General features: G+C 37.2%; 1 protein-coding gene across 23 annotated transcripts in view; it reads right to left on the bottom strand.

Moving 5' to 3' along the window:
* The window catches only part of PAM (peptidylglycine alpha-amidating monooxygenase), a 283546-nt gene that overhangs the window by 99299 nt on the left and 163946 nt on the right, over positions 1 to 20301 (bottom strand). For all 23 annotated transcript variants that reach the window (XM_067031391.1, XM_067031398.1, XM_059063082.2 and 20 more), the window contains 2 exons: positions 16718 to 16775; positions 5017 to 5104 (listed from right to left, as the gene is read on the bottom strand). In XM_067031391.1, coding sequence (XP_066887492.1) covers positions 5017 to 5104; positions 16718 to 16775 — 146 coding nt within the window. The remainder of the gene's footprint in view (positions 1 to 5016; positions 5105 to 16717; positions 16776 to 20301) is intronic.

Raw genomic sequence — 20301 nt, 5'->3', positions numbered from 1 at the left:
GTGCAGGGAGTATGTGCACTCAAGCACACAACTCGGTAGAAGGCTGCTGCTAGTCACAAGGAACAGAAATCTTAGTTAATGGTTTTCATGCTTTTCTAACTATGGGAAGATGCAAGAAACTTAGTTCATAAAATTTTCTCCTGAAAATGTCTATCTGAAGGCCAGTTTTGCCAGTTTTCCCAGAGCACAAAGTGCTTCATCATGACCTTCACCCTGAACTCCTTTCGGGGTGTACTGTAGGTCAGCAACTGCAGTGGCTAATGGCTTGACTCTTGTAGAACTGGATGGTGGGCAACACTCTCTATCTTACTATATTCCTTCTCTTTCAGTCTTAATTTCGACCAAAGTTTGGGAGGCATTTCGTGACCAATTTGTCCCATGTTGCTAGGGATGCTCATTCCCAGACCAGGCAAATATTTTGTTGATAGGCCACTCAATGTGCTATTACTGGACTGGGTCCTGTTAACAGTAGCCAAAAGCCTCTGGACCATCTGCCTTACTAAGCTGTTATGGTCCAGGATATGGTTTCCTCTTGCTGCTTTTTCCCATATCTGGAGTTACACTATTACAATCATTGATCTTATAGGACTATATATTTGGTCAATGGTTTCAAGTCGCCTAATCATCATTAATTTTATCTGAGGTTCAGTCACATATTTGGTAGCATAAGAAACAATTATCTTGTAAAATAGGCAGAATACAAATAATACTGCTAGTGACATGAATAAGGTCACAGGTGAGTATTTAAGCTAAGGATCTACATTAGGTGTAGCCCAGCATCTCCCAGATTGTCTGACCACTCAGTTCTGCATCAATCTCTACCATTAAGGAAAATGATAATTGCCATTGTACATAAAGTTTACCAAAGATCTCTGCACGTACAAGGTGAGTGGTGGGTCATTGTGAGCCCTGACAGGATTGAGAAAGGAATGTTATCTTCTAAAGAAGTACACGGCTGTTGCCATAAGAAGAAAACCCGATCTTTATGAATGACCAGATATTACTGTCACTGGGGAGGTCTGATTAATACATAATGCAGATGTACAATGCACACGAGAGGGGAGGGAGGAGGCCAAAGGGTAGAGAAAAAATTTATGTTTAAATTTTTCTTGTCTTGCCTTAAAATGTGAATTTTTAATCTCATCATGGTGTTAAAATATCCTCTTTGCTTTATCTTCTTTCACTAAAACAGCTTTGTACTCTCAAAATGATTTCCTTAGGGTGTGAATGAGTTCTTGATACTCTTATACATCAAAAGCCACGCCTGGTATCACAGCCAAAAATATATGTGAAAGCCTGGGAATCTTCATTTAAGTACTGTCTGTATCATGGAGCAACTGAAGAATAGATTTGCAACTATAAAATGAGTATGATAAAGTCCATGACTCAATGTAGAAAAATAATGCAAGGCTTTTGACACTGATAGATTTTTGTTATTAGTGTTATAATTCAGGTGGGAGGATAAGAGGCTAAGCAGTCGGAAGACATCCGCTGACTGTCTCCAGGGCTGAGCCTGAGTGACATCAGGGGTAGGGAGTAGAGGATGTTTCCGTGAAGCAACTGAAAAGTTCAGTCCATGAAATATGCTGTGAGCTCTAATGCTTTAAAGAGGCATGGATTTTGCCAAATATTGGGGGATTAAAAAGCCTATCCCATTTTTAAATGGAGAATAAGGCTGGATTGTGAAAGCCAGGTCACTAGAACAGTTTTATTTAATGAACATTTACTAGTTTGCATATTGAACAGATCCTATATGTAGTGAAAAGATCCTACTTTTAAATGATAGATGAACACTTTCAGCTGGTTAAAAGCATCAATTATTGTCCTTGGTGTACGGTTATAAAGTCGATTATAATTACTCTATTGATTAACAGGGAATATACGTTGCAAGGCAGATTTTTAAAATCCATTTAAAATGACATGGGTATAGGGACTTCCCTGGTGGTCCAGCAGTAAAGAATCCGCCTTCCAATGCAGGGGACATGGTTTTGAGCCCTGGTCAGGGAACTAAGATCCCACATGCCGCAGGGCAAATAAGCCCGTGCGCCACAACTACTGAGCTCTCACCCCTCAAAGAGAGAGCCCATGTGCTGCAAACCCCGGAGGCCACGCACCCTGGAACCTGCACGTCACAACTAGAGAGAGAAAATACACGTGCCACAACTAGAGAGAAGCCAGCAGGCCACAATGAAGAGCCCGCACCACAACGAAAGACCCTGCATGCCTCAAAAAAGATCCCACGTACCACAACTAAGACCTGACGCAGCCAGAAAAAAAATAAAGAAAATAAATAAATAAAATAAATTTTTTTAAAAATAAAATGACATGGGTATGTCATTAAGAATTCTAATTATTCAGTGATGCAACTCAATGGCAAAACACAGTGGCCTGTCTGTTTAAGGTGAGTTAATAAATGCAACTCACTCATGTCTCCAACTCCTAATAAAGATGTCTTTCCAATCTGACTCAGCATTTGTATGCAATTTATATTCACAGAATTATGGAATTTTAGAGCACAGAGGAGTTCTATAAATGATCTAGTGTTAGTCCCTTGCTAAAATGAAAAAATCAAGGCCAGCCCACATGGGATAAATAATTTACCCATGGAATCTAGACAGTTAGCTACACATTCACTCTATAATGCTGTCTTTCAAGTAATAATTTTAGCAAAAAAAATACGTGCAGCAATTACTTTACTCAAAATTGCTGTTTTCACTCTCACATTTTTCTTTGAATTCTCTCTTTCCCCAACCTGGAAGTCTTTTGGAAATATATTTTATAAACTTAATTTCAAAATAGTATATTTAAGAATATTAATATTTTAAAGGAGGCAACATAATGTGTTTGCTCTGATATTTCCTTAACATGGGAACGGTGAACTACGCTTAGTTCATTGTACATAATTTTTCTTAACAATTAGGGCCATAATAACATTTAAGTGATGTTTTATTTTTTCACTCATTCTCTAGAACCAAGAGAATCTGCTAAAGCAGGATTTAAAAGCTTACATTCCCTCTAGCCATTTTCACTAATTCTAGTTCAAAGGTAAATATTGTTAATTTCACAAGAAATATTTTTAAAACGTAAAGACCAAAATGTGTGATTTGCTGAATAAGATTCAGAAAAGGCTGTCACAGAATAATCTTTTAATGCCAGGATTTTATTTACAAAAATTTACTGAAGAGCAAAAACAGGAATGTTGATATCAAAGGGTATTAACTGTGATTTGCTGACTCCATTTTTATATAAACCCAGTCATGTGAGCTAAGTTCCCATGTGATACGCCCCTTTCATCAAATAACTTAAGCCTATTAACAAATGCTTTGATGGTACTTGGTCCATGGAGATTTCCACTAATTGCCCTGTGCTTTTAACACTTCCAAATACATATTACAATTGTTTATTATAAAAATGACTAGAAAGCAGTCGCTGCATGCCTCGAATCAGCCTGATGAATATTAGGATGCACGGAGAAAGGTCTATCAGTCTACATGATCATGCAGGGGCAGGACCACAGAACAGATCCCTTTCCAATGTAAAGCAGGACACACCAGTCATTCTGGATTGTTAAAAATGTAACAGTGATTCTGCCTATAGGTGTAAAATATGAGGCTTAAAACACACGGCTGTTTTCAAAGATCACTGATCTTCATGAACTACCAAAGAATAAAATGAAAGGGAAGGGGCTTCACTGGTGGCCCACTGGTTGTGAGTCCGCCTGCCGATGCACGGGACATGGGTTCGTGCCCCGGTCCGGGAGGATCCCACATGCCGTGGAGCGGCTGGGCCCGTGAGCCATGGCCGCTGAGCCTGCGCGTCAGGAGCCTGCGCTCCGCAACGGCAGAGGCCACAACAGTGAGAGGCCCGCAAAAAAAAAAAAAAAAAAAAAAGGTAAGATCTCAAGCCATAATTATGCTGTAAGCTTCTGGGGGTAGAAAATTATTTATCCTAGAACATCCCACAGCACCTGCTGCAGTTCTGGCATATAACAGGCATTTAATAGATGTTTATTGATTGTTCAAGACATAATATTAAGATTCACTGCAGTGATTAAATTCTAAAACTGCAACAGTTACTTGAATAAGTGGGAGGCACTGTGGTAAAAGAGAAATAACTTTAGATTTGGAATCAAACAAACCAGGGTTCAATCCTGTTGTGACACCAACCAGCCATGTTACCTTGAGCAAGTCACTGAATCTTTGAGCTTCAGACTCCTTGCCTGTAAAGTGGGGACAATAATACCACCTTTGCAAAGACGTTAGGCTAAATTTTAATTTTCATTTTGAATGGGGTATACAGATCACCTAGCACAACGTCTGGGATAAAAGAGTACTCAGTGAACAGATCCGTGTTGCTCTTTGGGTTGAATCATGAACTTAAAATAAACATCAGGGCTTCCCTGGTGGCGCAGTGGTTGAGAATCTGCCTGCTAGTGCAGGGGACACGGGTTCAAGCCCTGGTCTGGGAAGATCCCACATGCCGCGGAGCAACTAGGCCCGTGAGCCACAACTACTGAGCCTGTGCGTCTGGAGCCTGTGCTCCGCAGCAAGAGAGGCTGCGATAGTGAGAAGCCCGCGCACTGCAGTGAAGAGTGGCCCCCGCTTGCCACAACTAGAGAAAGCCCGCACAGAAATGAAGACCCAACCAGCCAAAAATAAATAAATAAACAAATGTGGGGTTTAAAAAAAATTAAAAAATAATAAACATCAGAGTATCCATTATCTCAATTTCAATCTTTCTTCACAAGCTATCTCCACCTTGACACATTATCTATGACAACAGACATATATTTATAAAGTCAATGACAAAGACTGATGGCTGTGTTCCACAACAGACTAAGTAACTGTGATAATCAAACCACGACAACCATGTGTTGCAAAAGAACAACATTGTTTTCTAAAAAAGAAATATTCTGCCTATTTACTAATCAGTTGTAAAATACCTGCAGAGATGCACTTTGTACTTATAAAAAGCACATTTTCTCACCCATGTATGTAGTATGAACCCATCCCTTACCAGTAATTTTCAGTGGACACTGGCATATTGCATCCAAAAAGTAGCATATGATGGACAGTATCCATGCTGGCATGGGGTTTGAAGTCAACTGTTAAGAGAAAATGATACATGATCGTCAATACAAGTTATACTTCTGTGCACAAGTGTCACAAGAGACCCCAGCATTCAACATTTCAAGTAGCTGTATAACAAAGATATTTTGATGCTTTTATGACAGAATGCTCTGGTTGTATAAATTATCTTATTCCTTAAGATGAACATGATGTGATAATTTAATTTAGTAGGATAACAAACTATTATATAACAAAAGAGAAAATAATAGGCTGAAACTACAGATATACCCACACACACATTAATGAAAGCCCCCTTTTAAAGTGATGAGAGCATAGTGTGGGTATAAAATGAAAGCTCCAGGCTATGTATTCACAATATATTTCCTTCCAGAATTTGGTAGAGTTCTGAGCACCATACAAAACTGTACAACATTGCACTGAAACAGAAGCCACAGTGAGTGGTCAAAACATAAGCAAAAGGATTCAGAACACAAATTTATTATCATCTTAAAATAACAGTAGCCACTGCATTGTGATATGGAGAAACAATTTACTAGAAAAGAAAATAAAAGTGGAAAATGTATCTTTACAAAAATACACAAGAAGAAAAATGTCCTGGATGAGTACTGTGCACTTGTTAAAGGGATATTGAAACTTACACATTGTCATTTCTCTTTTTGTCCTAATAATAGTGGTTGAAAGACATTAAAATAAACAAAAGTCAGTTCAGAGGTAGAACAAAGAAAAATCAGGGATAAGTTATATTATTTAGTATGATCAATACCGAGCATGAAATTTCTTTCCTGGTTTGGGTGTGGCTCATCCCCTTTTGTCCACATTCAAAATGCTGCCCTACTGGGCAGTTTTCAAGTCACCTTTACACATAAAAATGCTAAATAGTCTAAAATGATCTTAAGTCTTGGGTGTATGCAAAACTGCATCTTTTAGCTCTTTTTGTCTATTTGACAAAATTAATAAAACACCTTTTATTGCTGAAATGTGTATCTGAGACATACGTATTTATAAAATAAAAGATGTTGTACATCAAACTATAGAGCACCATGACTTGCATAGTGTGGTTGATCAGAAAACACAATGTGCCTACTGTGAGCCATCTTGACTCCCAACTTTCATGGAAAATAAAAAGCCTTTCATTTACTGCACTGAAAGTAAGAATTTAAAGCCTAAAAATCACATCTTGAGATTTTCATACTGCTATTTAAAAAACCAACAAACAGAGGTTAGCTGGAAAATGGACTTGATATAACTTGAGGCTTGTTTTCTGTTACCACAGAATATAGTAAGCCTAGGAAAGTGAAGAAGACACTTTGGAAGGAAAGAAACAATTAGAAATTACAATAGTTCCCAAATCATAGAAAATCATATCATTACCAAGCCTAAATTTGTTACAAAAGAAATGGAAGAGAGGTTCTACCTCCATAGGCTCACTCTCAAGTTGAGTGTGGGATTTCTTTCCCCGTTTCCAGAATCCTCCCAGGGGATCATTCCTCTAAGGAGGCAAATTGAAAAGGCCCTGAGGTGGGAGTACCTAGCCTTTGTCTTTTACTCACTTTACATTTATTTTGGTATGTGATGCCATTTGCTATCTTATATTCATTTTTATCAAATGGCTTCTATCATTCTATGGATGTCTATAACTTTTTGGTCTGATTAAATCTACCTCCCACTATGCCAGTCTATGAGGAGCTGTCAAATGAGAGGCTGACTCCTCTGCTTTTTCAGAACCTATGCAGATGATCATAGAGTTCCCATCCCCCTTAGATTCTTTGATTATGGGTGGATTATATTAATAGATTTCCCATGATTGAATCATTCTGGGAGTTTTGGTAATAAACCAACATGGCCACATGCATTTTATCAAGAATTAAACTGTTGGATGAAAAACAATGTGAGTTTGAGGCGTCAGCTAAAAATCCAGGTGTAATGATCCAGCAGAAGATTGGAATTCCAAAACTCTTATTCAAGGAAGAGGTCAGAGAATTACATATTTGGGAATCACTCAAAGATTGAACCCTGAAGCCATGAGGGTAAACAAAAGCACCAAAGGTGATAGTAGGAACCATAGCTAAGGCTCAGGACAGTTTTAGGGAAAGCTCTGAGCTGTCAGGGTCTGTGTAGGAGACCCTAACAATGTTTCGGGTTTTTTAAAATTTTTATTGTTATTTTTTAATTTTAATGCAGTGTGTGTACTGTTGTGAAACAAAGCAAAAACCTTTTTGAAAGAAGAGTGGGCTACCATTAAATTTATAAAGTCAAATATTAGGCAAAAGATTCAGGTAAGGACAGAGAAGAGACCTATTGGGAGAAGAATAGATCATGAAGACAACAGCATACAGTCTCTGTGGCTTTTCACTAGGAAGGAAAGCCAAAAGTTTTGCTTGGGCCCCTGCTTATGCAAGAGGGTCTTCTCATTGACCTTTGTAGAGGGCAAACATTATTCAAAGTATAACTTCTCTAGCCATTTTCTGATTTTTTTTTCTTCTTCTGACATACTATTTTAAGAACCACTTATTTGTTCCACAGTGAACTATTAGTAGACATGTGTTTTAGTTTCTATACTGATAAAGAAATCAATATCTTTAAGTGGTAGTAAAAGAAAATCCCTCAAAGTTCCCTCTCATAAAAACTTATTCTCACTGACTCATACATTCCTCCAGAAACTCAAGATCTAATTTAAATGCCAAGTAAATTATTGGGATAGAGCGAAAACAAACAACTAACCATCTTTTTCATCTCCTAAAGAAAGAGTATAATAAACTATTCATATAATTGTAACTGAAAGTAAAATTCATTGCAAGTTGAAATGAAAAACACGTCCAGCAAAAGAAATGTCATATCGAAATATAAATCTAAACCAAACAGTAGATGCCATAAAATAGAGCAAGGATAAAGCAGGACTTGGACAATTTCATTGAAGGGCCTGCTGCCAGTACTGGGCAGAGGTCAACTGGGAAAAGATTAGGCTGACAGGTCCATTTCCTGGGTTTGTACCACTCCTACTTATTATTCCTGGCTTTGCAAAATAAGACCCCACCCCTAGGGAATAAGAATAATGTCCACTGAGCACAGGATACAGAAAACTATGCTAGAGATTTCAACACTACACAAAATATAACATGGAAAAATATTTTAAAATCACATCTTAAATTCCCCCTTCTTTCTTCTTCTCCCATCATACACCAAAAGAAATAAAGGATCCAAGGGGAAGGGAGCTAGAGGATAATAATGAAAACAACTGCATTTAAGTGTGTGGTTCTGACAGGGAGAATAAACAAAGGCAGCCTTGGGATGGTGACAAACAGGCAAAAACCACAGCCTTGTGAGAATGCAAGGGTGTATTATACCCGATAAGATTAAAAGTGCCACTGACTCTTCTAACTCAATAATAAGATGACAGTTGCTTAAGTGGAAATGGTTCTTCAGCCTCAATGGGTGTTAGAAGTTCAGACGGCCTGATGGATAAGACCAGGGAAAATTTTATAGGCAAGTAAGTGCAAGTGAATCCTGGGAACCAAATACTTTGAAGGACTAAGACTCCAGAAATAGTGACTCAAGCCCGTTAATTAAAGGAAATGTGATAATACTGAAAGTGCATAGGTTGGAGGATTTCTCAAAGAAAAATGTCATCTGAAATGAAAGACTTGAAAGTACATGTGTGGGTGACATATTGAGCAGAGAGATAACTAGGTCTATTTTCCGGAGTTCTAAGCAAAATTTGTTCTAACTGCATAAGCTTGTCCAGCATTTATGGCCTCTTTTAGCTAACATCGGACTACAATCAGGGCCATAAAATTTTCTAAAAATGTGACCTAGGAGAGAATTTCATTTAGCACTTGGCTTTCTCTCCATTTTTCCCTTCCAAGTGGATATCCAGGTCTGCATGTCAAATTTTGATGTATCTGCCAGACCTAGGATGTGGAAATATTTCAAAGAACTCACATAGCCAAGTGGAGGAATATGCAATTTAGGAGATATTTATGTACACATATAACCAACCCCCAAAATACCACTGGAAATGGGAGGAACACCCTTTTTAGCCAAAGGAAGGCAGTAAAGAAATACTACAGACCATGGATAATTAACCTATCAAATAAAAAAGAACTGACTTGCAAATGCAAGAATCTCCAAAACTTAGGCATTCCTGAATTGTTACCTATATATATCATCAGAGAAATCTGCTGACTTTATTTATTTTTTCCTCTTAGTGGAATCATATTACAGTAAACAGCTTATTTCATATATGGATATTTTTACATGTTATTAAACATTTTTTGTCAAAGATACTTTTCAGCTAGTGCTGTGCATTAGAACTATCCTATGGAGTTTGTTAAAAATACAAGTGCTCAGGGTCAGTCCTATATCAGTCCTGCCCCTTCCCCCATCAATATCTTATTTGAATTTCCAAAAGTTGTTCCAGGCAAGTGTCTCTTTGCAAAATTTCAAAGGTGAATCAGAGGTGATTCTGACAACAGTCAACATTTTCAGTGGCAGTGGCTGAATATATTCTATTACATGAGCACATGCAGAGTTTACTCATCTTAATTAACTTGGGTTGTATAGCTCTTTTAAATGTTCAGAGTAAACAGTAAAAATAAGGTTTCTTTTAAAACAAATTTATAAATGTTTCTGAAGGCAAAAATTAGTTGATCCTTTAGAATTGTTTTATTAAAAGAGATCACTGGGACTCTGCATTATATCAGGCAGTTTTAGCTGTATCACCTAAAATCGTTTTAGGGCTGAGGTCTGAAGCAAGCATACAAATGGAACCCCTGCTGAGTATGTTCACGTCTGAGATAGAGTCTGTTTTCTAATAATCCTAGTGCTTTCAAGCCATTTTCAATATTGAGAAAATAGAGAGGTGTAAGGTTCAAGAAACAATAATGTAAAAGAGTTGTCATAATTAAAAAAAAATTATCAGTTCCCCAATCTTAATATCACTCCCATAAACATTTCTTTATTAACAAAAAATAAAGATTATACTTCAGAAACCATTCATGGGAACTGAAGATAATGCTCTAAATTGCAATTTAAGTGTAGGCTATGATCAACCTTAATGTTCATAATCTTGCAGTTGGGTGAGAAAAGTTCAGACAAATGTAAAGCTCACAGCAGCATAGTCCATTTGGCTGCATGTTGAAAACCCACAGCAATGGCATATTATATTACCTTCTGCCGGCTTTCTGCAAACCATAAAGCAATTCTACACTAAAATAAAGACCTCTGCTTGAACATTTTTAATCAGAAAGTTTAATAGAAAAGTTGTCGTTAGCTCTCGCTAGCTTGGACAATGATATACAATTCAGAAAGAATCCTTAACGTGGTTTATGAGGACTTTAAGCTGCTGTCACCAAATTAACCAAGAAATAAGACACCCAAGCAAGGCTATAAATTGAACGCAAATTTCAAGTGAAATAATCCTTACCGCTGAATAAAGGAATTTCAGCACAAAAAGAATTAAACTTCTAGATGAAATACCTTTTAAAAAGGAACTTTCTGGTATATGTCAGAACCAACTAAACAGTCAATAAATAGACTTTACCAGCCAGACTATGCAAGATAAAATAGCATAAGCTTCATTAAGCCCTGTTTTTGTAATGTCATCTCTGTAATATCCCCCTATTAATTTCCCACAGAATAAAATCCACATTCCCCTCTTGCCTTTCCAGAATATCGCGGCAGTCTCCGATCCCGCTACATTTCCAACAAGACAACCTCCAACATACACTCTGTGCTCTCACTGGCTGCCCTTCTCACCTAGTAACCATAACCACTAACGTTTACTGAGGGCTTACCCTGTGCGTGGCTCATTTACTGCTCACCACAACCCTATGAGTCTGGTCCTTTCCCCCTCAAACAGATGAGCCTGAGTAACAATCGCCCATGGCCATGAAGCAAGTGGCGAGGCTCACGCTTGTGCCCAGTACGCTCCTTCCGTGCTCATGTGGTTGGCAGCTGGAATGTCCTCCTCCATCTGCAAATCCAAATAGACCGTCTTCCCAGACCCAGATCAAACACTGCCATCTCTTTCATGAAATTTTCTCTGACTAAAACAGTTCACACTGGTCTTTCAGAGTTGGCCACTGAAATTGTCCCCACTGAAATAGCTGAAATGGATACTTCAGAATGACTTTCAAAATACCAAGAACCCCTAGACACTGAAGGACGTTTTACACATCAAACCTGATCCAACCCTGGGCTTTCGGAATTGGCCATTTTCTGGGGAGTGGGGAGGAGTGGCATTTTGACATTACTGCATTAAAACAGCTTTGTCAACATGTCAGTTACTTTTTGGTGACCTCTATAGATGCATTGAATTGAAGACATTCCTAAGTCTCAGCTTCATAAAATATAATGAGATGGTTCCTACCCCTCCTCCCTTTTTTGTTACCTGACAAAACTCTGAGGGCTTGGGGGGGCTGTCATGTTGGTATTTGGGTGACTAAAGGATAGAGGACATTTAAGAAATATGCTGAGACAGGGTGTATAGCAACAGCTTCTACTTCTTGATTATGACCAAGCAAATGAGGTTTTAGCCACTCATCAGAGACCTCCAGTAGAGTGTATCTTATTTGTGCTATTTCAGCTCTCTCCAAGTAGCTTTCACTAAAAAACTAGAATAGCCTCGAGTATGGCTGCTGGGAGGTACCCAACGGTCATGTGGAAGTCGCAGACTAAATTATTCATGTTGGAGAAAATCCTAGGTGAAGAGAGAAGTATATGTAGTCAATTAATTGGAAGCAGAAAGGTGACAGAATGATTGCATTGGGATGGGGACTCACACACACAAACACACACACACACCCTTCTATTTACTGCTGTCATAGCCATAAAATGTGGATAAATGAGCACTGAACCCTGCCAGACCTTGGTCTTTACAGTCATACTATGTAGCTGACCCATAAGCATGATCATAATTAGATTGCTTCTGTAGTTTTTGAAGTATCCCAACACCACCTTAACATGTGCTTTGTTTAAGACAGGTCACGTTTGGAAATATTCAAGTCTAACTGTACAATTCTGCAGTAGGAATTGTTTCACATTCAACAGAGAAGCCCAAGAAAATGAAAAGCAACGAATCATTAGATTAATTTTCATCTATTTCTAAATTCAATGCTTCTATCTGATTTGTATAGTGCAATTTGATAGACAGGGACCTGCCATCATTCACTAAGGAAAAGACACATTTATTTACTGGTCATCCATGTCTGGGAAAGCAAGTGGATGAAGATGACAGTCAAATTTCTTGGCTGAGTGGGCTGCTGTCAGAGCCAATTCTTCTGAGTGTCTATAAAACACCTTTTAGGCAGCAACACAGTTCAGTGGTCAAATGTAGATTTTATCATATCCTCGCCCATTCCAGTTCTGTGGTTCTTTATTAAAACAACAAACAAAAGCAGTGCTCTAGGGAAAGCTATAATTTTGTTCAGAATATGAAAATTATACTTAACTTCATTATAGTATTTTCTCAGCCACCTACTTTAATTCATATTTAATAATTCAGTGCTAACATATAAACACATCAAACATGTTGGACAGGCTTATATGTATATATTACAGGCATATGCACATGAAATTCCATGATAATTGTAATGGTATCTTCTCAAAATTAAGAAATATGTTTATTTAAATGAGTTACATAATTAGTCACACAAGTATAAAAATTATAAATTACTCAAATGCAATTTTGGCTTTTACCACCATCAAGAGAGTTTGTTTTAGTCCTAATAAGCAGTCTGCCTTCTGTAATTTTCTTCAGAAATTTGAAAAGCAAAAGAAGAAAGTCCTTTTTATATGTTATAACATTTGTATTCTTGTCTTCTAGAATTTTGCCAGGCTGTGATTTCCTTGAATTTATATCATACTACATCTCCACTGCCTAGCCCAATAACTGGCACACAGCAGAATTTTAAAAGTTTGCTGAACTATTTACAATAGCCAGGCCATGGAAGCAACCTAAATGTCCATCGACAGATGACTGGATAAAGAAGATGTGGCACACATACACAGTGGAATATTACTCAACCATAAAAAGAAACTAAATTGAGTTATTTGTAGTGAGGTGGATGGACCTAGAGTCTGTCATACAGAGTGAAGTAAGTCAGAAAGAGAAAAACAAATACCATATGTTAACACATATATATGGAATCTAAGGGAAAAAAAAGAAAAGAAAAAAATGGTACTGATGAACCTAGTGGCAGGGCAGGAATAAAGACATAGAGAATGGACTTGAGGGCACGGGGTTGAGGGGGGAAGCTGGGGCAAAGTGAGAGTAGCCTTGACATATACACACTACCAAATGTGAAATAGCTAGTGGGAAGCAGCTGCATAGCACAGGGAGATCAGCTCGGTGCTTTGTGACCACCTAGAGGGGTGGGATAAGGAGGGTGGGAGGGAGACACAAGAGGGAGGGGATATGGGGATATATGTATACATATGGCTGATTCACTTTGTTGTATAACAGAAACTAACACAGTACTGTGAAGCAATTATACTCCAATGAAGATCTATTTTAAAAAGTTTTTAAAGTTTGCTGAATTTATGAACAAGTGCCTTTCTTAAAAAACAATTATTCTGTTATATTCAAATGACTATAATTTAAGACAACAGAGTAAATTGTCTACTACTATTCAATATGTTGCCTTATAAAATGGCCAAACAAAACACTTTTTTAGGGTCCACTCATGTATAAGCAAGCAATTACTGAGTCCCTACTATATCCTGTGGCACATATCCCACTGGCTTTCAAAAATTTTAAGGGCACAGATAATGAAAACAGAAGGTATAAAATGATAAGTGTCTTAAGAAAAAAAATGAACAAAGTTTTATAGGTGTTTACAAGTCTTCATTTTTAACCATATTTAATCTTATGATAAGGCACCCTGAGACCCAGAATTTCAGACAACGCACAAAAAAGCCAAAATTTCATTCATGGAAAAGCCTTGGTTACCCCACATCTAAAACTTTCACTTTGGGAAGTGGGATAAGCTATGTATAATCACCCTCCCAACATATAACCTGTATATCCAAACCCTTTGCCTTCTGCAAATGTTTAAATCTTCATGTGTATTGGGTTTTATTTCGTAAAATGGTTTGAGGTTTATTTTACTTTTTGGCAGAAATGACCAGAGTGTTCCCAGTAGGGAATGAAGGTACGGGAACGAAAGAATAATTGTTTTTAATGTGAGGAAGACAGAGATGTGCGATTGCTGTATTTCAGCTCCTTCTATCCATTTGATAACTTCTTCCCTTTATCCCCTGTATCACTATCCCCACACCTAAATCTGTTATGATTTAAATGGCATACATGTAGGGAGCATATATATAGTAAAAGCTTCTTAACCTCTCTGACCTTCTGTTTCTTTTTCTCTAAAATGGCTTAAATACGCTTAGTTTTCAGTATCTTAGTGTGTGGCAAGTCCTCAGTAAATGATGGCTGGTAGTGGGCTGATTACAGGAACAAGCATTCCTATAATAGGACAAACTATTGTCCTAGCACCTGATTAAATCACAGACACAGATGTTCCTGTCTCTGTTTCTCTACATAAAATAGGACAACCTACAGTGCTGTCCTAAGAATTAATGAGATTATACATGCAAATTTTTCCTTACTTATTCCCTTATATATATCACTGTTGGTACTTCTCTTTGGTTTTCAATTTTCCAGTTCTATTTTGCCTACACCTAAACTTCTGTGGTTGCTGAATTATGTAAACAACGGTAACCACAAATCTCTTGGGGGTCGTATATTAAAGGACTAACACTGAAAATGAAATAATCATGTTTTGAATGGATGACAAAATGTTTAGTATTCATGCAATCCTCCCAGCAATAAAGTAAAGAATACTGAAGATAGTTATAATTATTCTTATAAGATCCTTTAAGGACCTTAGAACTAGAAACAGTTTAATCTTAGATGAGAGTTGCCTAAGGAAAATGGACAAATGTTTAACACCTGGTTGTAATACAGCCCTTTACGTGTTTCCTGTGAATATTTTTCTTGACTGAATATATTGACTTGTACTTTCAATTTTAAGTTATGTGAAAGTAAACACATTTATACGAGGAGAGCAATAACACATTCCAGGATATATATTTATAGGCCTTAGAGTCACCAGCTCTGAAATCATTTACTACCACTACCTCCAGAAATAAGCCAGTAACCTATTAATGTGAGACCTGTAATACTGCTCTGAAACATGACTACCATATTTATACAGGTGTGTAGAGGGGCCTTCTCTTCAAAAACAGGAGGAAGAAAGTCTACTCCTGAACTTGGACAAAGAAAATATAAAATTAGTAAAGAAAAACTTCAGGTACAGTTCCTTCTTATTAAACATTATTTTCTCCTAAGCTATTGAATATGTGGACATGAAATTGAGGAAAGCTTTACTGTTAATATTTTAATTATGAATTTATATCCTAAATCACTTTTGGTGTTACTCAAAGCATGACAATTAGGAACTTAAATTATTTTTCTCCCTTTAAAGTTAAAGTTCAGGATCTGGAAGCACCATACTTCCTAACGTTTTTCCTGGTAATGTTCAATTGTTACACAAAGGAACATCACTCAGGCAATGTTCAACTGCCCAAGGTCTGACTTATTTTTAGGAGTTAACTATGGAGCAAGTTTTGTTTAGAGTGTTGATACAGGTTGTATTTTCTGTCATGACTGCCACCAAAGTGTGTGAAAAAATAGATGCACGTTGTTCTGGCTTTGAGGATCTATAATGTATTTTCCTGTGGGGAACACCTCTTGAAAGTTCATCCTCAGATGGCCCCAAGGCTACTGTACACATTTTACAATTCATATAATAGCCATTTCAGACAGTCCACTTGAAGATTAGTTTCAAGGGAACAAAGTACAACTCTCATTACCATCACTTTCTCTCCAAAATCAACGTCTCAAAGCAGAAAAACAAGGGATGGGGGCAAATCCATGAATAATTTGCCAATCACATGTCTTCCCTAAACAGTTAAATGTCTGTCATAAGAGATGTTTAAATTAAAACCACCTAGATGAAAACAGATGGTGCTTTGTCACATTTTCTATCTGATTTAAAGGCTCAGCTGGGGAAGGAGCTGTCATTTAAGAGCCCTCTTATTCTATAATAGAGACAACAGGACTGAGGTTCCTTCTGTCTTCCCTCCCCCCCCCTCTTTCCCTTCTTTCCTTCTCTCATTCACTCCTACTTTCATTCCTTCTTATCCATCTATTTGTCTGACAGGTAAAATCTTACATTCCCCAATGCTGATTCTGAGTGCAGTCGATTTATAGCATGAACCAGCAGGTATATAAAGAGTCTGTTGAGTGGAGCGGAATTAAGCATCCAGCCACAGACAGAAAGCCAATACTCTACAAATGGGACCACATGGCCTTGGGAGCCATCGACATCTGCATGCAACTCCTTAACTACTATTACTCATAAGTCTCTCCAGATACAGTTTGTAATCTTGTCTCTCAGTGGCTCACTGGTTTGTTTCTGCATTAGGCATTATAAATGCATTTTTAGAAACTGACAGTAAAAGATTAATATGCTCATAACCATCAAAGAGAACCTTTTACTGATTTCCAATAGCTGCCCTTCCTTCAACTGCCCACCCCTCCGCACCATCCAATTAATACTTACTCACGAAGGCTTCCTCATCCATTGGCAAATGCATTGACATGCAGAAGTACGTATCAGACTATTAAAGAAAGAAAGATAAAAAATATGAATTAAACTGCTGCTAATAAAGAAGAAATAACTTGTAAAAGCATGGGCTCTATGACTGAAAAAGAACTGGTCCAGTGAGGTGAAGTTGTCTGCCACATGCTGGGTGCCAGGTTAATGGAAGGGCTAAGCCTAGAACTTAGGTTCCCTAAACATTTTTCTATGATTCTTTCCTAAAAGATGTCAAATCTTATTTATAAAACCAATTATCATGAGTAATATTTCTAGTACTGTCACAGTTAAAAGGCAACATTTTAAATGCTTCTATATAAAGTAAAACAATTCAATGCATTTGACTTTAAAATGGTAGGAGTTAGTTTTGACCATCTTTACTATTTGCATAATTAAATATTTAATTTCTTGAATCACTTTACAACTGCCCAAAATATTAATTAAAAAGATACAATGGGGACTTCCCCGTTGGCGCAGTGGTTAAGAATCCGCCTGCCAATGCAGGGGACATGGGTTCTATCCCTGGTCCGGGAAGATCTCACATGCCACGGAGCAACTAAGCCCACGTGCCGCAACTACTGATCCTGTGCTCTAGAGCCAGTGAGCCACAGCTACTGAGCCTGTGTGCCATAACTACTGAAGCCCGCGTGCCTAGAGCCCGTGCTCCGCAACAAGAGAAGCCACCGCAAGGAGAAGCCAGCCCACCGCAACGAAGGGTAGTCCCTGCTCGCCACTAGAGAAAGCCTGCACACAGCAATGAAGACATAACGCAGCCAAAAAAATAAATTACTTAAAAAAAAGATACAATGAATAAAAGTTGTTTTTAAAATATATTATATTTGGTTGTTCTCCCTTTATTATTTTTTAAAGATTTCTTTTTTGATGTGGACCATTTTTTTTTTAAGTCTTTATTGAATTGTTTACAATATTGCTTCTTGTAGCAATTTTGGTTTTTTGGTCCTGAGCCCTGAGGCATATAGGAACTTAGCTCGCTGACCACGGACTGAACCCACACCCCCTGCACTGGAAAGCGAAGTCTTAACCACTGGACCACAGGGAAGTCCCTGTTTTCCCTTACGTTAAAATTTTTATGTAGGCATTGAAGAAATCAACATTAACTCATTATTCTTTCTTTTCCAGTTATTAGTCTCTTATCATAATTGCCATTTTCTACTATCAAATATACTAACATCAAGAATTTTTAGTGATAAAAATTGCAAATTAAGGAGAATGGACATCTGTTGATCTATGTATTCCACTTCCTTAATGGAAATCCATATGTAGTGAAGTATGTGCTATGATTTATAATATACCCAATACAAATAGAGACTGAACTCATTTAATAATTCATACTTCATGGATTATTACTGCACAGTGGTGGAATCAAGAGACTCCACAAACATGGGTAGAGATAATCTGTGTTTCTCTAAACCTACTGGTCAGCACCAAAAATTGTGAAATTTGTACTTCTTTTTTCATTTCTGTATTGGCTGGGAAGCAAGGAGATTCAAATACACATCAAAGAAGTATCTTAAAATTTAAAAAATTACAGAAATATGATTCAATCTTTATTACTACTTTTATATATACCATTTCTTCTACTGGAACAAACTGTTTCATTTCTTAAAAGGCTTTATAATTATTTAGATTCACTCTTATTTTGATAAGGAGGAAACAGGCTGGGAAATGTTGAAGGTTGCACAGCAAGAAGGTTAAGCCCCATAAATGCTGGAGATGTGACCTCTGTATCCAAAACCCAATATACTGGGTTTGGAAATATATTGGCAAAATATTGCTTAAAGATCTTACCATCATGTACAAGATTGCTCATAAATATTTTTCCAACCTCTGAATTATTAACGTTATAAAACAGACCTACTCTGTTCTAACAGAAATAAGAAATTCAAGATTCCCTTCTAGTTGAACATCCTGAGTTATGAGTAATTCGGGACTGAAAGATATTTAGTGGCAGACTATAGCTGCTGCTGCTACTAATACTACTTCTAGCCAACAGTTATTGAATTCTTACTATGAGCCAGCCATGGTTCTCAATGATATACATGTATTGTATCATTTAATAACAAAAACAATCCAATATAGACCCAACAGTATCCATAGATACTATTATTAACTCCTTTAAAGACAGTAAGAGTAAAAATTAGCTTTTGTTGAGAGCTTACTATGTGTAAGCACTGCTCTAAGTGCTTTACATGTATTAACTCCTTTAATCCTTAAAACACATCCCCATGACACAGGTACTATTATTATCCCCATTTTACAGATGAGGAAACTGAGGCAAACCAATATTAAGTAGCTTTACTATTCATTCTGGCCAAAACCTGGTAATAGGCAGATAGGCTTCTGAACCCATCTTAGTGCAGTTACTTTAGAAAGCTGGCAATTGTAAATCTTTTCTCTGCCTCTTTGAGTTGTAAATCTTCTATCCAGAACTGTCTTCTCACATCAAGGAGATAGTTCTCAGCCAATGGATGTCCTGCTCTAACTTACATCACTGCCTCCTGTCATAAAGATGGGAGAAGTTTCCTTTTCCTCTGGATAAGTGTCAATCAACAAACCCAGATGGCCTAGTCACATGGACTAACCCCTCCAATCCCCCCCAGTGCCTTTCCCTTAGCACAGCTCAGCCTTTAAAATAAGGTCTGCTTTTTTTCCAGCTAAGTTGAATTCAGTTCATGCCGGAGCTCCTTCCTTATTTGCAATAGTTTTTATTGAAAAAAATCTGTTGTTCCAACTTTAACTACTGACCACCTGCACTAACAAGTGTAGGAGCTGGGATCTGAACATAGGCAGTCTGTCTAATGCATCACAGATCACTCAAAGCAATATGAACAATTAATGACTTAGAAGCAAATATGAAACAAAAGTAAATTTAAAGTAGCTAAGCATGTATTTAAAACAAGAAATGATCCAAGGAGCCAAAGGTTGCAATGAAATGCAAACCAAATAAGTTCTTTTAAATTTGTACTTATAATTTTGGGGTTTTATTTTATCTTTGATTTTATTATAAGCCACCTCAAGTTATTTTTGGAATAGAGAAGTTATGGGCATAAATAGGTATGCCAAATTCAGCAAGTTTGTTCTTTTGATTAAAAAAAACCCAAGCACAATAATGGTTACATATACAGAATAAAGAAAACTACTTTTTATACTCAGAATTGATCAGAACCATATTATAATTCTTGCTCTTATCATCAGCTGCATAATTTTAAATGGCAGAACAACTTGGGAATGTCTTTCTTCTATAGATTTATATTTCTTGGCTTATAACTTCTTTAATGATAAGAATGTGTTCAGATTTCAAATGTTTCTGTCCTGTTCTGTTAAAACCAGTTTTAAAAAAAAGAGAAGAGATGACATAGATCCCTCCACAGAATAAAGAGTATCCTACAAAATTATTTTCGGAGAGTCTATATTAGACATTGCATCAGTGGTTTACCATGCACCATCATATTCTGATTTAGGATTTTACTTATGCCCCATTTTCAAGATAAAGAATAATTCTGTTAGAAAAAAAGAAGGTAAAACTC

This window comes from Kogia breviceps, chromosome 4, assembly GCF_026419965.1.
Source record: "Kogia breviceps isolate mKogBre1 chromosome 4, mKogBre1 haplotype 1, whole genome shotgun sequence".
NCBI classification, from domain to species: domain Eukaryota; kingdom Metazoa; phylum Chordata; class Mammalia; order Artiodactyla; family Physeteridae; genus Kogia; species Kogia breviceps.
Note: the sequence above shows the minus strand (reverse complement) of the source record. Positions and strands in the feature narration are given on the sequence as shown.